This window comes from Anarrhichthys ocellatus, unplaced genomic scaffold (genome assembly GCF_004355925.1).
Source record: "Anarrhichthys ocellatus isolate YVR2014 unplaced genomic scaffold, GSC_Weel_1.0 scaffold43, whole genome shotgun sequence".
Lineage (NCBI taxonomy): Eukaryota > Metazoa > Chordata > Actinopteri > Perciformes > Anarhichadidae > Anarrhichthys > Anarrhichthys ocellatus.
Window position 1 is genome coordinate 140,653 of NW_022280073.1, and position 21,007 is coordinate 161,659.

At 42.5% G+C, this 21,007-nt stretch overlaps 1 protein-coding gene across 2 annotated transcripts; it reads left to right on the plus strand.

The window, feature by feature from the left end:
• Window positions 1-7,617: 7,617 nt before the first annotated feature.
• Window positions 7,618-20,774, plus strand: LOC116395103 (phosphatidylinositide phosphatase SAC1-B). 2 transcript variants are annotated; one of them, XM_031868680.1, is made up of 20 exons: window positions 7,618-7,916; window positions 8,473-8,570; window positions 9,833-9,907; window positions 9,995-10,122; window positions 10,380-10,529; window positions 11,399-11,458; window positions 11,833-11,866; window positions 12,738-12,839; window positions 13,008-13,093; window positions 13,678-13,764; window positions 13,856-13,924; window positions 14,061-14,140; window positions 14,274-14,372; window positions 14,466-14,604; window positions 15,018-15,087; window positions 15,222-15,294; window positions 16,380-16,473; window positions 17,662-17,754; window positions 17,839-17,896; window positions 18,064-20,774. In XM_031868680.1, the coding sequence occupies exons 1-20, from the start codon at window positions 7,888-7,890 to the stop codon at window positions 18,198-18,200; spliced, it is 1,761 nt and encodes a 586-aa protein (XP_031724540.1). In that variant the 5' UTR covers window positions 7,618-7,887; the 3' UTR covers window positions 18,201-20,774. The 2 variants fall into 2 exon arrangements, with proteins under 2 accessions (XP_031724540.1, XP_031724541.1); XM_031868681.1 differs by lacking the exon at window positions 7,618-7,916 and adding an exon at window positions 7,930-8,106.
• The last annotated feature ends 233 nt before the right edge of the window (window positions 20,775-21,007 follow it).

Here is a 21,007-nt window from a genome sequence, read left to right on the forward strand (position 1 = left end):
CTTTTTCAGAACCATTGTCCTACTTTTAGAAAACATAGCTACATTAACAGTTTGAGCGGATAAAACCAGGGGTACATACAAAAGTGTATTAAGAGAAGCAATACAAAGTCAAAATAATGTATCATTGATCCATAAGAAATGTACCAAACACATCATTCATTAGTTTTAATTGTCTTCTTATTCTAAGGCTTCTTATCGTGTTGCGTATTGATGCAGTTCTTGATTTGAAAAAACAAATTTAAATTCCACAATTTAGTTTTGAGTCTGCCCATCTCTTCTTGTAAATGTGAAATCTTTCCAATAACAAAACTAACTGTACACAAATTATATTTTTCTGCCTCATTACTTAAGGCAGTGGTTCTCAAACGTTTTCTGTCACGCCCCACTTTGGAGGAAGAAAAATGTTGATGCCCCACCACCCCAACAAAACTGTAACAAAATGGTCCATGTTGAACTTTTATTGAAATAACAACATTTTGTGACTCTTCCATCTGTGCTTTTTCAAATAATAGAATAAAGAAAATTGCAATTACTTTCAAGTAAACCAGATTGCTCCATCAGACAAAAACAAATACAATGTGCAATCACTTTGTTAGAACAATGCAAATAAAGTTCAATCTGTGCAAAAAATAACTAATATTTGGAAAGAAATAGCTTATTCTGGCTGCAATTCACCTGTTTTGCACTGAATATCTTTCTAAGATAATAACAATAAACTGCAACCTGTGAAAAACTAAACAAAGCAAGTTCAAATATTTGGCAATAAAGAGTTTTACTGAGTTTTACACTGCATATCTTTTCAAAACAACAATAACGTGCAACCTGTGCAAAACTAAACAAAATGCTCCAGATATGTGTCACACATATCTGGAGCATTTTATTTTAAATATGAGCTTTAAAATGTAGCATTCTAAAAGTAAAATAATAGCTGTGATAATAGCTGTGATAATAATAATAGCTGCACGTGGGACTGTTAGTACACTGGCTGTGGTCATCACAGTGAACAGTGTCTGGCAGTGTGATGAGAGGACATGTGAGCCCTTGTTGCTGTACTTTATCTCCTTGGAGCAGAGGCTGCATTTAGCATACCCTGCCTTATCAATGTATTTAGAATACTGTGACAGCAGGAAGCTGTACTCACGTCTGTTTAGACCTCCACCTTTATCCAGGCCCAGCTCCACTCACATCTCAGCCCTGCGTCAAGCTGCGCTACACAAACAGCCTCCTCTTCCTGAAGCTCTTTGACCTCATCATCGCATCAGTATCTGGGCCTCATGTTTCAAGTTATTATCACCACGAAATCATCTCATTCTACTTTGAGTTAAAAAACAACAACCTGCAACCAGATGCGCCGGTGTTCCGGTTTAACGTTAATGAGTGACCGCGTGAACTGAACCGGAACAGGGGGGGGGCTTCATGTTTCATCACGTTACGTTTTTTCCTCCTAAATCGTGATAATGACGAACGTTAACAGTCGATAAAGTTCCGCATGCAGTGGACGTTAACTTAACCCAGCAAGTCTGAATGGTAACGGAACATAACGTAACTTAAACTTTAACGGAGTGAAAGACGCTGTAGACATCTGAACGCTGATTGGCCAAGACTCGACACGTCACAGATGTTCTATTGCGAAGAACACGACATCACCTTTTCTCCTGTCTCACTCCAAAACTGCACCGATTCTGGCAGATTACAGTGTGAGTTTACTTTGTACAGATGCCATCCTGTTTTATTCTGCCCGTCCAGTCGTTAGTCCTTCATTGATTCCTCCCGTTCTCCCGTCACCTGATCCCTACTTGCCGTACATCTGTTCTTGAGGTCGCCACAAAAAGACTTTGGGGATGCTACTTTTAGTCATTTCACCCCAAATACATGAAACAGTTTGCCTGTAAATGTAAGACTTGCTGACTCAGTAGCAGTTCTAAATGGCAATGCAAAACACGTCTTTTTAATATTGCACTTAACTAGTAGCTTTATGTTTTTAACCTTTTATGATTTGTTGTTGTTGGTGTCATTTTTAGATAATAGAAACACAATGTCTCTAATCCTCCTTGTGTAGATGAATGTTTTTTTTTGTTGCTGAATTGCAAATCACTTTGTGTTGCATTTTGTGAATAAAAGGTGCTATAAAAATAAAGTGAATTCATTCATCAGCACCCCACTATTCACCCACACCTGCCCACTAACACCAGACTGCCTATTGCGCAAACATAGATAGTTTTCCAAATTCCAGTGGTGGAATGTTAAGTACATTTACTAAGTACAGTACTTAGTGTAAGTACATTTTCATATTTCACAGTCCTATTTTACTTGAGTATTTACATTCGATATACTACTTGTTGCATTGTAGTCTAAGATTTTACAAAGCCTTGATGAGTTTCTGAAAAATGAGGCATTCTTATGGATCAAACCAACCCCATCTGTCAGGACCAGAATAAGGTGGTCAAGAGGCTAAAGGGAGGTCTGGGCCTTTTTCCCTCTTTGGTTCCTAAAGTTGTTTTGTTTTTCATTTTACTTAAAAAGTAAATAAAAGTATTCAAGATTGTGCATTGAAGTCTAATATCAACTAAATCTTTAAATGGTCCCTTTTCTGAGACCGAGCCTCAGGATGGAGCCACTTTATGGCCCTTATTTATTTATGTAGATTGTGCGTTATGGATATTACAGAACAAATGTGGAATTAATCAAAGCAGATGCCTTTGGGGCGTGTCAGGGTTTTGCGGGGATTTGCCCTCTTTGCCCAGTTGGTAATCCTTGATATCAGCTTGCCCTCGACCGAGCCACAACATTGAAATACTTACACATAAATACATTAGTAATATTGATACCACAATGTAACAATGAAACTGTCAGGAGCCATTTTGATGCATAAAGAGTACCTTTGACACTTGAAGTGCATTTGGCTGATAACACTCCTGTACTGTTACTGAGGTAACATTTTGAATGTGAAAACTTCCAAACATAATTTGACCGTTTTGTGCCTGAGCAAATACATCTAATTCAATTGAATAATGCTGTCATTCTTCCACTAAGTGTAATCACAACAATATACTGTTAAACCACCGTCCTTGAAACAAATATATATTAAAGCTGCGAGCAGCGATGAACGGGCCTCGCATCCTCCAGCGTGTCGGGGGTGGCGGCGGGACTCCGGCCTGCGCGGCCGAGAACGTCCGTGACCGTCGGACAGCGCGTCCGCGAGTGAGACGTTTTTAATCTCGCGTGGACCGCCTGATGCCGGAAATGATGCTTTGCAAATAGTCTGATGCTTCCTGTATCCGCTGCCTGGCGCTGCAGAACGCGTGCAAACATGCATCATGTTGCTCTGTGTCAAATGTAAACCACATTGTGTAAAAGTCATGTAAATCGGAGGTGTTTATCATAAAATCCAGATTTCCTTTCGCCAGCAGGTGGCGCTGTGAGTATTAGTGGAAATTAGCTTGTAGACATCCTCAGGCCATGAGTGTTATCAAGCATGAGAAGTTTGGGACCGTTTGGAACAAGTCCAGCTGAGTTACATCAGACATTTCCTTTAGCCAGTAGGCTTTGCGGGTTTACTGTAGCGCCCCCTAGTGGTCGAATGCAAAACAATTCTCAGGGTATGTTACTGGATGCGATGTGCACATGTGCTGAATATTTTGGGAATTTAGAACAAATGGTTGAGAAGTTATGTGTATTGATATTTTGCCACGCACCTAAGAAGTGTATTGGTCCATATCTAGTAAATGCAAAGCGATATCAAAAATATTTAATCCACTTATGATCCACAGCAAATTTCGTAGAAATCGGAGCCAGCGTGTAGGAGTTCGCAAAAATGTGTTTTTTTTCACTAAATTCAAAATGGCTAACTTCCGGTTTTGGGTTTAGAGCTTAGAGCTCCAGGGGCTTTTTTGTCAGTCTACATGTGATCCATCTGTTTACCATGTTATACATCTAAATTTTATATATAGATAGTGAAACGTACTGCGAGGGCTGCATCGTCGAAATATTGTATAAATTCATACAAAATTGAAAATGGCAGACTTCCGGTAGGGTTTAGAGCATGGTCCCAAGAGACTTATTTTTAAGTCTCCATAGGATACATGTGCCTACCAAGTTTCATACATGTAGCCAAAACGTAGCGCTGGGGCTGCTCTTTTGAAATATTGTAGGGGGCGCTATAGAGGCAATTGAAAACGGCCAATAAAGAAAATCATATAAACTATTTCTTCCAATGACCTGTGACACATGTACAAAGTTCCATGAGTTTTTGAGCATCCCAACCCACTAAACCATCAGCTTCCTTTTTCATGGCAAACTATGCGTCGCCACGGCAACAGCGTTCCACGAAAACTCACAAAATTCATGATGAGGCATCATCAATGTCTTAAGGCTATCCTTACCAAATTTTAGACTCATCAGGTCACCTGGCTAGGAGGAATAATTAAAAGTATAAAATATGACATTTCCTTTAGCCAGTAGGCGGCGCTATGAATTATTGAAATATGTTTAGGCTTGAAGTAGCATCATGCAAAATAAGTTTTGTGTGGATGAGATAAAGTACCTTGGAGTTATAACAACTTATAAGAAGTTATATTTTCATAAACAATGAGGCAAAATGGCCGCCACGCCACATCAAGGTTCTTCTATGAAAACTCTCGATTTTGATAACTTTTAATCACAAAGGTCTTAAGAGCATCCTGACCAGAGGAGAAGTTGATCGCTTAAAATCTGTAGGAGGAGTTCGTTAAAGTGCGAAGGCTGAAATCTGCAAAAAGTGACAAAAAGCACAACTTCGAGGGTTTACTGTAGCGCCCCCTAGTTGTTGAATGCAAAATAAATCTCAAGGTATGTTAGAGGATGCAATGTGCACATATGCTGAAAATCTGGTAATTTTAGGACAAACGGTTGAGAAGTTATATGTATTGATATTAAGCCACGCCCCTAAGAAGTTTATTGGTCCATATCTTGTAAACAAAAAGAGATATCAAAAAGCTTTTGATAATGTTTGATGACGTAGATCCAGTAATGATCCACAGCAAATTTGGTAGTAATGGGACTAAGCATGTAGGAGGAGTTCGCAGAAATGTGTTTTCCACTTAATTCAATATGGCGGAAAATCTAAGTAGGCGGAGCTTAGGGGTCTGATTGGCTTTTTTGTAGCTGTAGCTCAAGTGGACATGTGTGTCAAATTTCAAGTCAATTGGAAATACTGGCCGAGGGGCGTCACCGGTCCGACTTGTAGGGGGCGCTAGAGAGCCATTTCTTAACACAGAAAGATGCATTCTTTTTCAGATGGCTATATTCACCAGGCCTGACAAGTCCCCAAAATTTGGTGAGTTTTCATGCATGGCAAGTCCTCCAACCATGCGTACGTTTACCCAAACGGGTACAATATCAATAGGGCCTTTGCGGCCCGATGTCGGTAGCTCGGGCCCTAAAAATGTGATGCCTGTGTAAAGTATACTTATTATTCCATATGGGGTTGTCATGAGGATTGGAGGGATTTATTTTTTCTTACAACTTCAAACGTTTACAATGTGTTGACAATGTAACAATTGTGATGGAAGATTTCTAAGTTAATCGGGAGAAGAGTTTTGTTCACAAATCAATAATAAACTCTTCAGACGATTCAAAGTTGTCTTTTCTCCGTTTATTTGCTTGCAAGGGAAGAGTATACAACAGAGTACGTATTCAGCAGTCTGTGGTAAAAACTTCAAAATATGTAACACACAGGCTCCTTTATTTACACAGCAACAAGTTAGATTCAAAGTGCAGCCCCCCATGAGGGCTTGTCTGCTGTATCCAGCTGACTTTTCACAGCTTCGATACATTCAAGGTAACATGAGGTGTTTTCAACCACCAGTTCTGATTACTGCTTAGTCTGCACTTTCTTTACTCCATATAAGGAACAAGTTGTTCTGCCACTCTAAAAGTTTTGCTACTTTTTCAGTAGCCATTTTCCTTAATAGATGACACGTAAGTTTTCGAGTTCACTGCGAGTTCACATCGAGGACACAAAGTTCAAATGCATATTTTACCATTACACAACATATACACGTATCATATAGACCAGGGGTGGGCAAACTTTTTGGCTCGGGAGCCACATTGAGTTTTAAAATTTGACAGACGGGCCGGGCCAGTAGCAGATGAATGGAGAGTGTTTGTGTGAACTAATATGAATTACAAGTAAAAGCCATGACCTAAAAAGTAACTTGCATTTAATTTCAGTGAGAACAGTGTTGTTGGTCACCCTTTTTAACCAGTGCGTCAACGTTTGGTGTCAGTTTGGTTGTGGCAATTCTCAGAACAGATCAGAGGTGTTCATCAGTTAGCTGGGATCTTACACTGTATTTTTTTTAATCCCATTAATGCATATTTAATCATGCGCTTACTTATTAAGCAGTCATTTTTGACACAGTGTTTTTAGTATAAAGGTCAATAACTGTGGTCTTTTCAGCAGTTTGATTCTTTGACCGGATCATACACATATTCGACTGTCAAATGTAAGAGGTCTGCTCTGTAATGTCTTTCCTTGTCTCTCCCCCCTGTGTCACGGTGTGGGTACATCTCACTAGCGTCAGGAAAGTATCAGAATACCCATATTTTATTGGCTAAACTGCATCACGTGACGTGATTTACACCGCATTGGTCGGTGTTTTTCCTGCACCGCTGAACAAGTGCCGTAAATGCTGGAAAGGAGCGTGAATAACTCCGCTGCATAAAGCAAAGGCCCGCGACCCACTGAAAACGGGTCCGCGACGAACCACCAGTTGAGAATCACTGGTCTGCAGGATCGTGACGAGCGGTGAACAGCTGTTTGTGTGGTGTGTCTTATGTCTCTTCCCGTTTCCTTCACCTACATGCCCCTGGGCCCTAAGCCCCTCCCTGTACAGCTTCTTATCATCTCTTTCCACCAATGTACATTGATAACAAATACCACACATATTACGGTAATCAGCGTTGCATATGTGTCAAACTCTATCAGTGCATCTCCGGTCTGTCTTTGTTCATCCTGCATCGCTCTGTTCTGTTCTTTAATGTAACTAGCTGGAGCGGCGGAGCCTCTCCCAGCTGTTAGCAGACGGTTGTGCTAGCAAGCAGGCTCGCGAGCGAGCTGTACCCAGCATGCAGTTCGGCGGTGAAATTTTATAAATGTACAATTATTAGTGTTACAAATTGTTTATGCGTCACAGACTGTTGTGTGCTGTGGTGCTTTTCTCTGTTAAAGAGCGTTAGTTGTGGGTTCTTAATTGTTGCGACAAAGAATACATTTAGCTATCTGTTTAAAGCAGACAGCAGTTGTTTCGGCTATGTACCGGTATAATGGTGTGAGAATAATTCATGTTATACGGGAAATTAAAGCGGTATACTTCCCAGCTCTAGTCTTTATTATAGTTTGGGAAATTTTGTACCAATGTTTGACGGGACGGATTAAAAAGCCCAACGGGCCGTAGTTTGCCCATGCCTGATATAGACTGAGCACATGTGTAAACATAACAGTAAACTATCAGCCATACCAATTCAGTTAATGAGGAAAGAAGAAAAATAACTTAATCAGACGGTATAATAAATAATGAATATAATCGATATAATAACAATAACAATAATAAGAGAAAATGAAGTAAAAACAAAATAAATATATTTTGGTGACAAAACTTTGAGAACAATTTAAGAGGCTCTAAACTAAATTTAATTTAAATGATAAAACAACTTAAAATATGGGGTTGAGTTAAGAAATGTAACGTTAGCTGTATGAATATGAAATTCCCCTAAGTGATGTTTGGGACTCTTACATGGCAACAGCGCCATCTAGCGTCTCTTTGCAGCAGAGTCTTTCCCCCACAGCCGCAGACGGAAGTAGCCGGTGTGTCGGTGACACGTCACTGAGGTCAGACGGGAGGAAAGATGGCGAGCACCTACGAGAGTTTCAACTTGTAAGTGCTGCGGATCAACACCGTAACACACCGTAGCTTTTTTACTGTTCATGCTGAGTGAGGGGCCTCCGTCAGGACTTCACACTGACACGGATAAACGACGAAGCAGCTCGGCGTGTGTAGACCACCTCGTCAGCGCAGGCGTCGTGTTACCGCTCCATGCAAACAATGCTAACTGCACCTGATTCCGGTAGAAAGTTTTCTACCCTAAATGAGCTCTTTTGAACGGGTTGGGTATGACAGCAGCACCTCGTTAACGTCACTTTATGTGACAGGAGTCCCGCGCTACCGGGTGAAGCTAGATATGAGACGGTTTAACGGATGCAGCACTGCTACCTGCTGCTAGTCGGTTACAGTGTTCCATTAGCTCTCGTAGCTAACAGGTACTCCTGTCAGCTCGCCGTGTAGTCTTCCGCCGGTTGACTCTAGTCCGCATCGTTTCTGTAGGAGTATTACACGGAGCCCCGCTGCTGCTGCTGGGGTGGGGGCTGATGGTGGTGATGGTGTTAGTGCTAGTGGGTTTTTAAACAGCTCTCGTGTCTGTCTGTCTCACCAGGCGCATCACACCAGAGAAGTTCTACATAGAGACTCTGGATGACGGAGCCGAGGACGTCCTGGCTATCGACAGGGTGTCGACCGAGACGACTCTCACAGGTGATCTCAGGTTAGGGGCTTGAGCCTCAGCACGTGTGTCATTGAAGGAGAACACAGCGGAGACTGTAGCAGCACTACTATATATTAAATATATTGTAAACAAGCTTAGTGTGTTGATGTCAATTCAAACCAGATTTACTTTTTTAGAGGGTATGATTTTAATTTTGTTTCATATTTATTGTCATTATTATCTACCCAAGATCTTCCTCGGTGCCACTGTTTTTGGTACATTTTTGCAAAAAGAAAAAAAGTTTAAAGAAACCCTAAATAAAGAGGTACAAATTAAACACCAACATATGGTTTACATTTTGTACTACCTTGTCTTTTGCAAGTGCCTTCATCATTTAAATGTTATTCTATATATACTGTCTGCTGCAGTAGCCATACACACATACTGTTTATATGTATGATTCTTTTTACTATCTCCTCTGTGGTCTCATTCAATTACATATGTGCAATTATATAGAAAAAGGTGGATAATACCCATTAATTACCCCATAATAAATGGATATTCTCCAGATTTGCACAGTAGTCCTACTCAAATCACACACACACACACACACATAATTACTTAGTTGTGTTAATCATTTAGTACAGACATTGCCAAACACTCTGTGGGTCGTAGGAGATGTTATTTGGGTCGCCAAATATATTTTCAGAATTTCTTCCTGTAGTCTAGATTTTGTGCAGTTCACATTCGAGCCACAAGAGGGAGCCTGAATGTTTGTAATGTTCTGATAACTGTAGCCTACTTCCAACATTGAATCTAATATGAAAAGCTTTCCGTACATTCTGTTTGTTTAACTGATGAAAGAAAATTAAAAGAATGAGCCTGTTAATGCTGTCTAAATGCATTTATTTGGTGTCATTTCTGAAGTATTTATCTAGTGTACATGTTTTCAATAACGCATGCATAAAACAAACTTGTGATTTGTCAAAAGTTTGTTGTGAATTTGGCCGTGATGGTTTTTCATTTTTAAAAAGTGGGTCACTAGAAAAAAGAGTTTGGGAAACACTGCTGTAGTTGGTACAAATGCCCAAAACATTTACTAGTTGTAGTTGCACAGTTCTGATAACGTTGTTACTTTAACTCCGTCTCATTATGTGTAGCTCGCATCTAACAGACAGTTTCAAGGTGTCCCTTTTATTCTCTAATCATTTTCATTTGCGCCATTAAAAAAAGTAGCTCATCAGTTGCAGCCCTAGCTGAGATAATTCACACTGCTGCTTAACCCTTGCTGTGTGCCTGCTTTGGTCCTCAGTGAGGAGGGACATCCCTGCGTCTGCAGAGACCAGGCCCATATGCGGACTCATGGGGACGATCCGCCTGGTGGCAGGTGAGTCAAGAGCACATGAAGACCGTCGGGACATTACAGCAGCAGGCGGTGTGTTTTTTAAATCTCCAACCACTTCTTCTGTGTTAGGCATGTACCTGGTTGTCATCACGAAGAAGAAGAAGGTGGGGGACCTGCTGGGCCATGCTGTGTGGAAGGCCGTGGACTTTGACATTGTCTCCTACAAGAAGACGATACTGCACCTGACGGAAAACCAGGTGAGGGATCTCATGGCTCCGGGTTGCACCTGTGGCTGGGAGAGCTGGCAGACATCTAACCGAGCTTGGTGTGGCGGTCAGAGAATTTTGAGGGTTTAAATATCCTTCACGATGGTGGACATGATTGATTTTCATGTAGAAGGTGTTCCCCAAAGTGGCCCTTTGGTGTCCGATCCGCTAGCAGCGGCTTCCACTTGTACCGGCTTCATTTACCGCCCTCTCTGACCTCTGAATCTGGGTCTGTCTCTTTGTTTCAGATGCAAGACAACAAGGCTTTCCTGTCCATGATCAACAACGTGCTTCACACAGACGGCTTCTACTTTGCTACGGACTACGACCTGACCCACACCCTGCAGCGCCTGGCCAACACCAGCCCCGAGTTTCAGGAGATGAGCCTTCTGGAGAGGGTGAGATGTACCTCGAGCCCCTTTTCCCCCGCTGGACAAAAAAACCCCACTAACATCTGGCTTTTGTCTTCGGTGGGAAAGGTCACAATCAGTCCCGGGACAAATGACTCTGCAGAAGTCACGGGTATTTATCGACTCCAGCTCCGATCGGTGCGATTTGGACAATTATTATAATTTATTAACATATAAAACACACAATGAATCCTCTCTCCTTACAGCCACCAGACTCCAGTCAGACAACAGTCATTATTTCCTCCCTGATCCTCGAAACACACTCCGTTCAAACTCGGCAGAAACAAAATACAACTCGTGAAATCCGTCTTTGTTAGTCTTTCCACCGTTCTGACAATCACCAGCTCTGGTTTGGTCAAAGTAAACCCCTAAATTCACAGAGTTGGATGTGAAAAGAAACAGCCGTTACATGCTCTCCTCAGTGCTACCAGACGTTGAACATAACACCAGAAAAAAAACAGAAAGGTATGCTGGTCTACTGGCAGTAGGAGAGGAGTCCATCGCCTATGTTTAGCTGGTTTTCCTGTGTTTTAAAAAAAAAAAGTTGCATATATGTGCTAATGTTGGTGGAAAAAGCGCTGTTGAATACCAAATACATCCCTGTCTCTCTGTGAGTTGGTGAGCTCACAGTGGCCAGAGTTAAATACCCAACTAGAAATGTTGTTACCCATAAAATGACAAATGAATTAAATTCACATAAACAATACAAAACGAAAAAAAAAAAACATCAATCTCAATGAATAATTCCAAATGTACAATTGTTGAAGTATTTTTTCCCTACAGTAAGCCTCATCTCCGGGTGTAGGCCACGCCCTTGTCTGTCTTTGTATTAACCCGTGCTGACTGTCCTGTTGCAGGCAGATCAGCGTTTTGTCTGGAACGGCCACCTGCTGAGGGAATTCATCGCACAGCCAGAGGTGAGGCCAAACCAACGTTCTCGCTTTCACAGCATTTATTTAACATTCCTACTCTGGGATACGCCCCTCCCCCCTCCCCCCCTGAGGATTCTGGTCCGTAACTGTCCTCACCATTGGAAGCGTGCTTGTCTACTGTAGCCTGTGTTCAAACAGCGAACTACAGCAATAGTAGGAGCAGTCTGGCTTCTCCACGCCCATCGGTTGGAAGCACCAGAAGTCTGCGGCCAACATTTTTCTACATTGCAACATTTAGTTTCCATTTTGATTCAACAACTCAATTCAGCCACTAGTCAGCCCAACTCACCAACACCCTAGACCCAAGCATTTCAGTAAAGCAAAGCATCTCATTATCTAACACTGTTTTTATCTTACAGTTACACAAGTTTGTGTTTCCTGTGGTCCATGGCTGTATCCTTTCCTGCTGTTCGTTGGTGCTGGTTTACTGAATGAGTGTGAGATCTATCATGTCGGGTCCATCTCACTGAGTGAGGCATTAAATAAGACACATCTACTTTATACTACTACCTTGATACTGTAAAGGTAGTAGTATAAAGTTTATACTGTTCAATGTGTTGATAGTGTTTTTGTTTGTCCTTGATCTGGATGAATATTAAATCACTATTACGTGGAGAAATACTGTCTAAAAAGGTACTGTAGCCATAAAAAAGTTTTTGATAAAGAGCCAACAAAAGAAATGTTGCTCACTTCAAATGGATAGTTCAGATGTTTAGAAGAGGGGTTTGGAGTAAGAGACATGAGTACCAGCACAGAAGCAAAGCAATGTACTGCTGTGGATGGAGGCACCCTGACGGGGAACTGAAGTTGTTATCTGTGCTCTCTTCAAAGCAACCAGACTCCACTGACAAAAATGTATTTATTTACCTTGCAGAACACAGAAGCTGCTGGTATACCACTGCCTTAATCGGTTTATCTCTTTGTGTTATTGTGTGACTTTGGTGTTTAAACTAACCCTTTCTTTAGAACTCCAAAGTCCCACAAACAGATTAACCGATGGAGGCAGCGGAAGACCAGCAACGTCTGTGTTCTTTGAGGTAAAATGACTGTTTTTGTCAGTGGAGTCTTGTGGCTTTGAAGAGAGCACAGATAACGACTTAAGTTCCACGTCTGAAAGGGCTGTATGACGGCAAAGTAAGGGGGGGGGGTCCGCCATCTACATCGATACATCTACATCGATATGTTATTTTTTTTTTTTATAAAAGTGCTTAGCACTGACTTCTCACTATTCCACGTCAGTTTTCTTAACGCATCTCTTGACCAGTCATCACCATGAAGTCGGGCTGCATCAACGGGAAGGTCTTTGATTGGATTATTATCTCCAGGAGGAGCTGCTTCAGAGCCGGAGTCCGCTACTATGTCCGAGGTAACGCTACCGACTCCACGCGTCCACGGGAAATGTTTTCTGTCTTCATTGTCCAACACTTTTACAAATGTTTTACAAACACATTCGCAGCTCATTTATGGCACATACCCAGCGGATATTATTTCGATGATGAACCTGTCAAACAGCTGTTTGTGTTTTTGTCCGCAGGCATTGACTCAGAAGGCCATCCTGCTAACTATGTGGAAACGGAGCAGATCGTGCAGTACAACAGCGCCAAGGCTTCGTTTGTTCAGGTGAGCCAAAGCATTGATGCTCCAGGAGAGACGCAGTGCAGTCTGCCTTCAGGAAGAATTGACCCGCTGGTCAAGTCAGAATCCAGTGGTTTGAAGTTATATCATGACAGCACACAAATGTAAATAGAATACAACATTAAAGGGTAACTGAAGGTTTAGCTTATTTTGAAAATGTGACGTGGGATTTCAGAACGTGACGTTTTGCGAGCGAACAGACAAACCAGATCAATTAAAAATGTTTTATTTCTCTGTAGGGTTCTTTACATAATGTTGTCAGACACTTATGATGCCAATCAACAAGAACTTTTAGTGGACGTACATTGATGGTGAGGAGTTTCCCCGAGCGATCACACTACAGCCTGTTTAGCGTCTGCAACTGTTGTCCCCATTAGTCGCTTATAAAAGGTATAAATAGGGTCCAGGTTGAAAAACACCGAAGTTCCCATTTAAGCATCAAAATATAGTTAAAACAATTTGAGCATGTCTTCAGCTCTTTTTTTGGTTTCCTTTATAATTAGTTCTTACATACAGTTGTGTCCACTCGTCTCCACATTGAACGCATAATGCCCCTTTCCTCCTCCTAGACCAGAGGCTCCATCCCCCTCTACTGGTCCCAAAGGCCCAATCTCAAGTACAAGCCCAAACCACAGATCAACAAAACAGTGAACCACGTAAGCTGCCTTTTTAATTTACACGAGACAAAACGTGTTTATTTTTTTCCTTGCGTTCCTCACAAAGTTTCTCTCTGTTGCTCTCTTGTAGTTGGACGGATTCCAGAGACACTTTGACTCTCAGATTATTCTCTACGGAAGACAAGTCATTTTGAACTTGGTAAATTTGTTATGACAGATGTGCCAGCTAGGTTTTCATTTCACACTGTTTTAACCCACGATATGACCCTGACTAGAAATCATTCCTCTTCTTAGAATTATTATTATTTTTGTTGTCATCCTTCTTTTTTTCACAGATCAACCAAAAGGGCTCAGAGCAGCCACTGGAGCTGGCTTTCGACAAGATGGTGACCGGCTTGGGTAACGGCATGATCAAGTAAGATAACCGCCAGCTCCGTCCTTCACCCCTCACGCATTGCTGCGTTCTTTTAGGGCCTTGCGTTGACACCGCCTGATATTAGCTTGAGGTCACCACTACGTTTCAGTAAACACTTTCTCTTTTTCTGCAGGTACATAGCTTTTGACTTTCACAAGGAGTGCAGCCGGATGAGGTGGCACCGCCTGCATATCTTAGTGGATATGGTCGCCGAAATGCAGGACGAATTTGGGTTAGTGCGCTTTTTTGCTTTGTGCGCCAGGTAAATATCTACGTCTGTCTCTGCAGCAGAAGTAATGGTGTGTATGCGTGTGTGTGGATCCAGATATTTCCTGGTGGATGCGGATGGGAAGGAGATGTTGACCCAGGAGGGGACGTTTCGGAGCAACTGCATGGACTGTCTGGACCGCACCAACGTCATCCAGAGCATGCTGGCCCAACGCTCGCTGCAGTCACAGCTACGGGTACGACCCTAGCATCCCACAGGAAGTGGACGTAATAATCACAACAGCTGATCACAGAGAACCAAGGCTGTGCCCAGCTTGATTTGTGTCGGTTAGCTCAATGTAATCCAGCATAATGTCTATTTCCACAGCACTAATATCATCAGCACAAACACGGTCATGTCATTCGATCCGTGTTAAAGGGATAGTTCAGCTGTTATGAAGTGGGGTTGTATGAGGTACTTATCCAAAGTCAGTGTATTACCTACAGTAGATGGCGGCCGACACACCCCCAGTCTGATTCAGACAGCAGTACCACGGGGCCAAAACAAGACTCTCGCAAAAGCCACAAGACTCCATTGACAAAATCAGCGATTTTCGCAGGAGGTTCATTTTGGACTCTCAAATCAATATGTGCGTGTGTGTTCCTGCAGAGAATGGGAATCCTCCACGTGGGCCAGCAGATCGAGGAGCAGGCAGACTTTGGCAAGATGTTCAAGAACGGTGGGCTCACACTACCAGTTTCACACTACCAGTGTCCTGTTTCACTGGGCCACGCCCGCGTTTAAGGGTCCGAGATGTTAATACGATCTGTTCTCTTCTATTTCCCTCCTCCCCACCCGTCTGTTCACGTGCAGCCTGGGCAGACAATGCCGACGCCTGTGCCAAGCAGTATGCCGGTACTGGTGCCTTGAAGACCGACTTCACCAGGTTAGTTTTCACACAGCAAACGGATACCGTCCTGCTGAACACATGCTAACTACCTGCTAATGACAAAAGAAAAAGTCTAAGGATGGAGGTGTCTGCTAGTTTGTCTGTTCAACTGTCTGTCCTTCCCCAGGGTTAATTCTTTGGTTGCTCTCTCAGATTTATGAGCATTAACCCTCTGAACCCAAAGCAGTTTCGGGGTGTTCTTTTGGTCCGGTCACATTTTTCTCTCTGTGGCCTTGATTCTCTCTACAGTATACAAGTCCTGCACCTCTGTTGAAACAGCACAATGATGGCAAGAAGTCAAAAATGTATTTTGAGCAGTATAACACAGTTACAATGCCATAAATCATAAGGAAGAAAAAGTTGAATTTCTGTGATGATTTATTTTATAAAAATTGAAAAACACTGGAATCTATATGTACGACATGTTATCAAATGTCTACAAGTTTAACCAATTTTGGGGAAAACGGAGGCTCCACATGCTTTATACATTGAACTCCTCTGTGCTCAGCAGCCTGCAGTTCTGTCCAAGTTTCGCGGAGTTGTTGCCATGTGACTGTTGGTCTCAACCGAGTCAATCATGGCTTCCTAGTTACGCTGAGGAGCTCAGAATTTAATGCTCTTCACAGGATCCAGTCAATTCAAACGGCTTGTTTGGGAAAAGATTTTAAATGAGGCTTGTAGAATAACAAGTTTTTAATGAGGTATCACAACTTTAGGCTTCGATTTGGTTTCTTTTTCTGAAAGAAGTGTTCGTTCAAAGACTGTCGGAAAGATTTTTTACAGCTTCTGGCTGTGATAAACCGCGTAGTTTGGGCAATTGTTTCAGGAAAACATGCTTTTAAATACCACCGGTGGGTTTTGGGGTTCGGAGGGTTAAGTTCACATGCAGTAAGAAAGCTGGATGGACAGGGTTTATCCTCTGGGGAGCATGAAATGGCCTCGGTAAATGAGGTTAGATGTTAGTTGGTGTTAAATTGGGAGGCTAGAGGACGGGTCAGGGGGATAACAAAATGGTTTGTATCCAACCTATGAGGACGTAAGTGATTTTCTACATGTTGTCGACCCACATGATGATCTCTCAGGACGGGGAAGAGGACTCAGTTGGGGCTGCTGATGGACGGCTGGAACTCCATGATCCGATATTACAAAAACAACTTCTCCGATGGGTTCAGACAGGTGGGTCCAAACCTTTCTGGATTTGATGTGTGCATTAGTGTGTTTTACTATTACTTGTGTGGCCAAACTTTTTTCATTGTGGGTTATATACAGAAAAATATAAGGAGTCACGGGACAAACTATAGTAAATGTGTAGTTTTCGAGCAAGAACATCAGTGTTTCTAGAGCAGAAACCCAACGTGCCAGTGAATGAAGTGTGGGACTGACGTTTAGTTTCACCGCAACGGATTCCTTGCAACTTCACTTGCACTTCTGTGACAAAGTACTCGTTTACCCAACATTTCTGAAATTTTCAGCACTCACTCGCTATCTTCCGTCTTTTCGGTTCCACCATGTTTACCAAATCTAGTGAGGTAAATGTTTCAGTAATCAGTAACCTGACCCACCAGATGGTTTGTTACACAGAACCAGCTGAGAAGCCATCATTGGAAACTGTTTGGAAAAGGGCAGGCACTTTCAAAATGTATGTGGCAGGTGATTGGACAAATCATCTGTCAATCAAACTAACTCTAACCGAAGCCAGTAGGGAGAAGAGCGAAAACACCTTTTCCATCTAGAAAAGCCTTCAGTGTTACTCTCCAGTTCTGATATTAGTGATGCTATTCCAGCTACACTAACCTCTTCAGGGGCCGCCATTGTCGTGAACAGCAAACATTTGCCTCTCTGTGTCATCTGGCACAAACTTAAGCCACACCCATAGCTACCAGTAGCTCCTCACAGGAAACTGATTGGTCCTTGCGCAGCTTACCGGACACAAACGCACTATTTGATACTTGAAGCCTGACGAGATGGGTTTTCGTGTGCTATATGATCCCGCGATTCTCAATTGACCTCGCGATATCTCAAAAATCCAGCTGGCGTGCAAGGTAAAGTAATCAACGTAGGTCAAGTGGTTGTTCATAATGGCAGCGACATCTAGTGTTTAAACTAAGACGTGCCACGTACAGGCCACTATTGGTGCTATTTATTAGAAATTGGTTATGTAGTTTGGCCACCCAGTTTGGTACTGCACAGTTGAAATGTAGACCTGTCAGTTATCTTCAGTTACAGTAGACTCTTTAAGAGAATTGGTCATGGCCGAAGTCTGGAGATCTCTTATTTGCTGACACAATGTAGAGACGACAGAGTGATAAATGAGATGCACTCGCACTGCAAACAGTAAGAAACGGTTGGTCTGTTGTAACGCAGGACTCCATCGATCTGTTCCTGGGGAACTATGCTGTGGACGAAGCTGATTGGGCCACCCCGCTGCGTGACACCAAAGACTGGAAGTTCCTGACGGTAAGAATGGCTCTGGAAGATAGACGGATACCTTTTTCCTCTTTTCCCGATGTTTTTTTTAATGTGACTCTTTTCCTTTTCTAGTTGCCTATCGTCATGGTGGTAGCATTCTCCATGTGCATCATCTGCCTGCTAATGGCTGGTAAGTCCAACTGCAATTAACTCAGTCATTGTCATACTGCAAACGTAACGACATGCATCAGGGTTTAGTTATCCTAAATTAAATTCGGATCATGCTTAAAATATTTAAGCAGTAATTGTTATTTTACTAATTGTTATTTTACCCCCCCCACCCCCTCCCCCTGTCAGGTGAGACGTGGACTGAGACGCTGGCCTACATTCTGTTCTGGGGAACAGCCAGCGTGGTGACGGGCGGCCTCATCCTCTTTAATGGACTGGACTTCGTAGATGCTCCCAAGCTGGTCCAGAAGGAGAAGCTGGACTGAATGTGTGCGTGTGGAAAGCAGCTTGGCCCTGGCGATCTCACCGCCTCATCCTCTGGCTCTTCGTCACTTTACCCCCAGCATCAGCACCCGCAGGCCTGGAGCCTTTACTAACGGACGGGGTGGAGTGGAGGATGGCGGTGGGAAGCGGGGGCCGGGCCTCGTGCGCGAGAACGGCGGAAGAGACAGGGACTGGGAGCGCACGTTGCCGGCTGCTGTCCACACTGCAGATACTGTCATGTGGACAGGACTGTCTGTCCGCAGTTTTACTGGACACTGAACCTCTGGAGTTTGTTCTTACTGGATGTGATTGTTTCCGTGATTTCAGAGGAATGCTGTGGGGCCTAAATGTAAATGTCCGCCCCATTGAATTACCTTAATGGGTGTTTTGGGATCAGTTCTTTTGCCTTTTGTCTTTTGTATTATTGCCAAATATATGTTCATCCATGCACAGATGCTCTGTCCCAGGTTAGACGCTGCCTGCTTCGATGGTTCAAGACCAGCAACAGGTCGATGAGCCGATCCGGTTCCAAAGGCTCCAGGAAATCCGGCCTTCTTTTGCGACGACTTCAATTACACAGCCAGTGTATAATCAGAAGTCTTCAGTATCCCAAATGTCTATTGGCGATTTGTTGGATGGTGCACTTTTATCACTTCACATGGTTGTGAAATACGTCAGGTATGCTGTATATTTAACACGCGTTTGTGATTATAATCTGCGTCATTGGTTGTTATCAATACACAGTGAACAATCATCATATGAGGGTTGATCAGTTAAAAGGCCACTGCAGGCTGTAACTGATACTGTTGAAGGCAGACACGATCTCTACGGTTTGGAGTGAGCTTCTCACTCCCAACTCCTCAATTACTGACGTTTGGTTGGACTCACGACGCTTCTAACCCTCTAGCGTCAGTGTTGGCCTCGGGGACAACGTGTCAGTTCCCGGTCGTTACATGCGTACAGTATCTTTTCAAAATGAAATTCCAGCGTAGGTTTACTTATTTTGAAGGTTTACTTGTGCAACAAACTGCTTGGTTAGGTTCCGGCAGCAAAAGTGCTCAAAATAACTACAGATGTTACATAACTACGGAAATTACAAAGAAAACTACGGTATAATAGGTCAACATTCCTTCAGAGGGGATGCAAAGATGGGTCTCCTGGGTGTAAGTCCCAGGTTTGTTTGATCCAGACGTACTTTTCTAAAAGATGCGTCGGTATCAGATGCTGAGGGGCACCGACAAAGCAGCGGTATAAGACGAGTTGGGAGCGAGAGCGGGTTCTGCACTACATGTTATCTGCCATGTGTTGTATCATTACAACCGACTGTAATCGTAGGTGTCATGGAACTTGGCGCTTTATTTACCATCAATTTATTTGTCCACAGAAACGAGTATTAAGTGCTCTCTATCTACTTAATTCTTGCTCTCAAATGAGCCATTTGAGAGCAAGAATAAACGGAACCTATTGTTAAAAAGTATTGTTAACATTTTAACTCTTTAAAAGGGTGAAGTTGCAGGTTGGTGTATTGAAGCGTTAGCGGCAGGCTAGCAGCTGTGTTTAGGTATCGAGGTACCAACATGTGTTGAGTTCATTCCTGCATAATAACATTGTCGGTTAGCGCATTCATTTGATTTGTTGTTGTAGCCTCCCGCCCTTTCTTTAAAGCTAGGGTTGGTAATGTTGAGAAACTAGCAAGATTACACTAGAAAACAGCCCCAACGTGCCAACTCTTCTTCAATGAAACTAGCTAGCAGCACTAGCTCCTAAAGTCGCTAAATCTAGATAGAAAGTCGTCTGACCCGTCCTTTCACTTCCCTTCAAAGCCACACCCCCAAAATGATCAATGATGGCTGTTAGTACTCCAAACTGTCAAGCTAGCAGCTTATGGAAGACTGGTGACAGGCAATGAGTGGACAGGCATCTAGCACGTCTAACAGCCATGGATACCAGACCTTTTTTAGTTTTTTGTTGATTTATTGATTGCTGTTGGGATGCAATAAGAATTTCAACAAATATAACAAAGGTCTTCAAGAAGATTATCAACCCTATCTTCAGTGATAGTTGGATATTGAATATTGTTTCAACAAAGCGTCGGCTTCGGCTGCACAATCTGAATCTGATTCTACATAACTGCTTGGTTTGATTTAGGACGGAGATGCATGGATATACTTCAGATTTTTCCTGTTATGTTATCTGTGACATTCCTAAATATATGTTCGTTAACAATATTTAATGTTATGTTCTGTTGAACCCCCTCCATGACGCCAGCCGGGCTCTGGGCAGTTACCCTGTGCTCAGAGAATGTCCGACTTGATGAGGATCACACAAATGCATTAATAACGTTGACTCTGTACATGTAGATCTATGCTTCTTGATCAATGGGTCTCATGCAAGTGATTTATGGGAACCTATGGCATTCACCAAGTTACTCGTATTTGGAATTCTTTCTGTGGTCCAGACCTGTCGCACGAGTCATGAACTTTTTTGATTTAAAAAATTGTTATGCCTTAATCTGAATGAATTTGCAGTTTAAATATGAAACTGAATACGAGATCAAATAAAATATTTAAGACAAACTTGCAGCAAAACTAATATTCTGTTCCCCGTATCTTCATCATGGCTGCCAGTAAAAAGAAAAGAAACATTTTGGCATATTTTGTTAGAGAACTTCTACATGACAGTAGTTCTCTCAGTATGACAGCTGCCTCTGCAGGTCTCTGTCTAGTATCATCCTCTCTTGCACCTTAAAGTGTTAACAACACTTTAGGCTGTTACACTGTTCTTTAATATCTCTTATTAATTTCACATC

What these genes read in the sequence shown, in the direction of transcription:
- LOC116395103 (XM_031868680.1), top strand. Translation starts at nt 7,888, where the DNA reads ATGGCGAGCACCTACGAGAGTTTCAACTT. An exon ending in CCAAGGCTTCGTTTGTTCAG is followed by an intron (nt 13,094 to 13,677) that starts GTGAGCCAAAGC and finishes TCCTCCTCCTAG; the next exon opens with ACCAGAGGCTCCATCCCCCT. An exon ending in TCTCCGATGGGTTCAGACAG is followed by an intron (nt 16,474 to 17,661) that starts GTGGGTCCAAAC and finishes GTTGTAACGCAG; the next exon opens with GACTCCATCGATCTGTTCCT.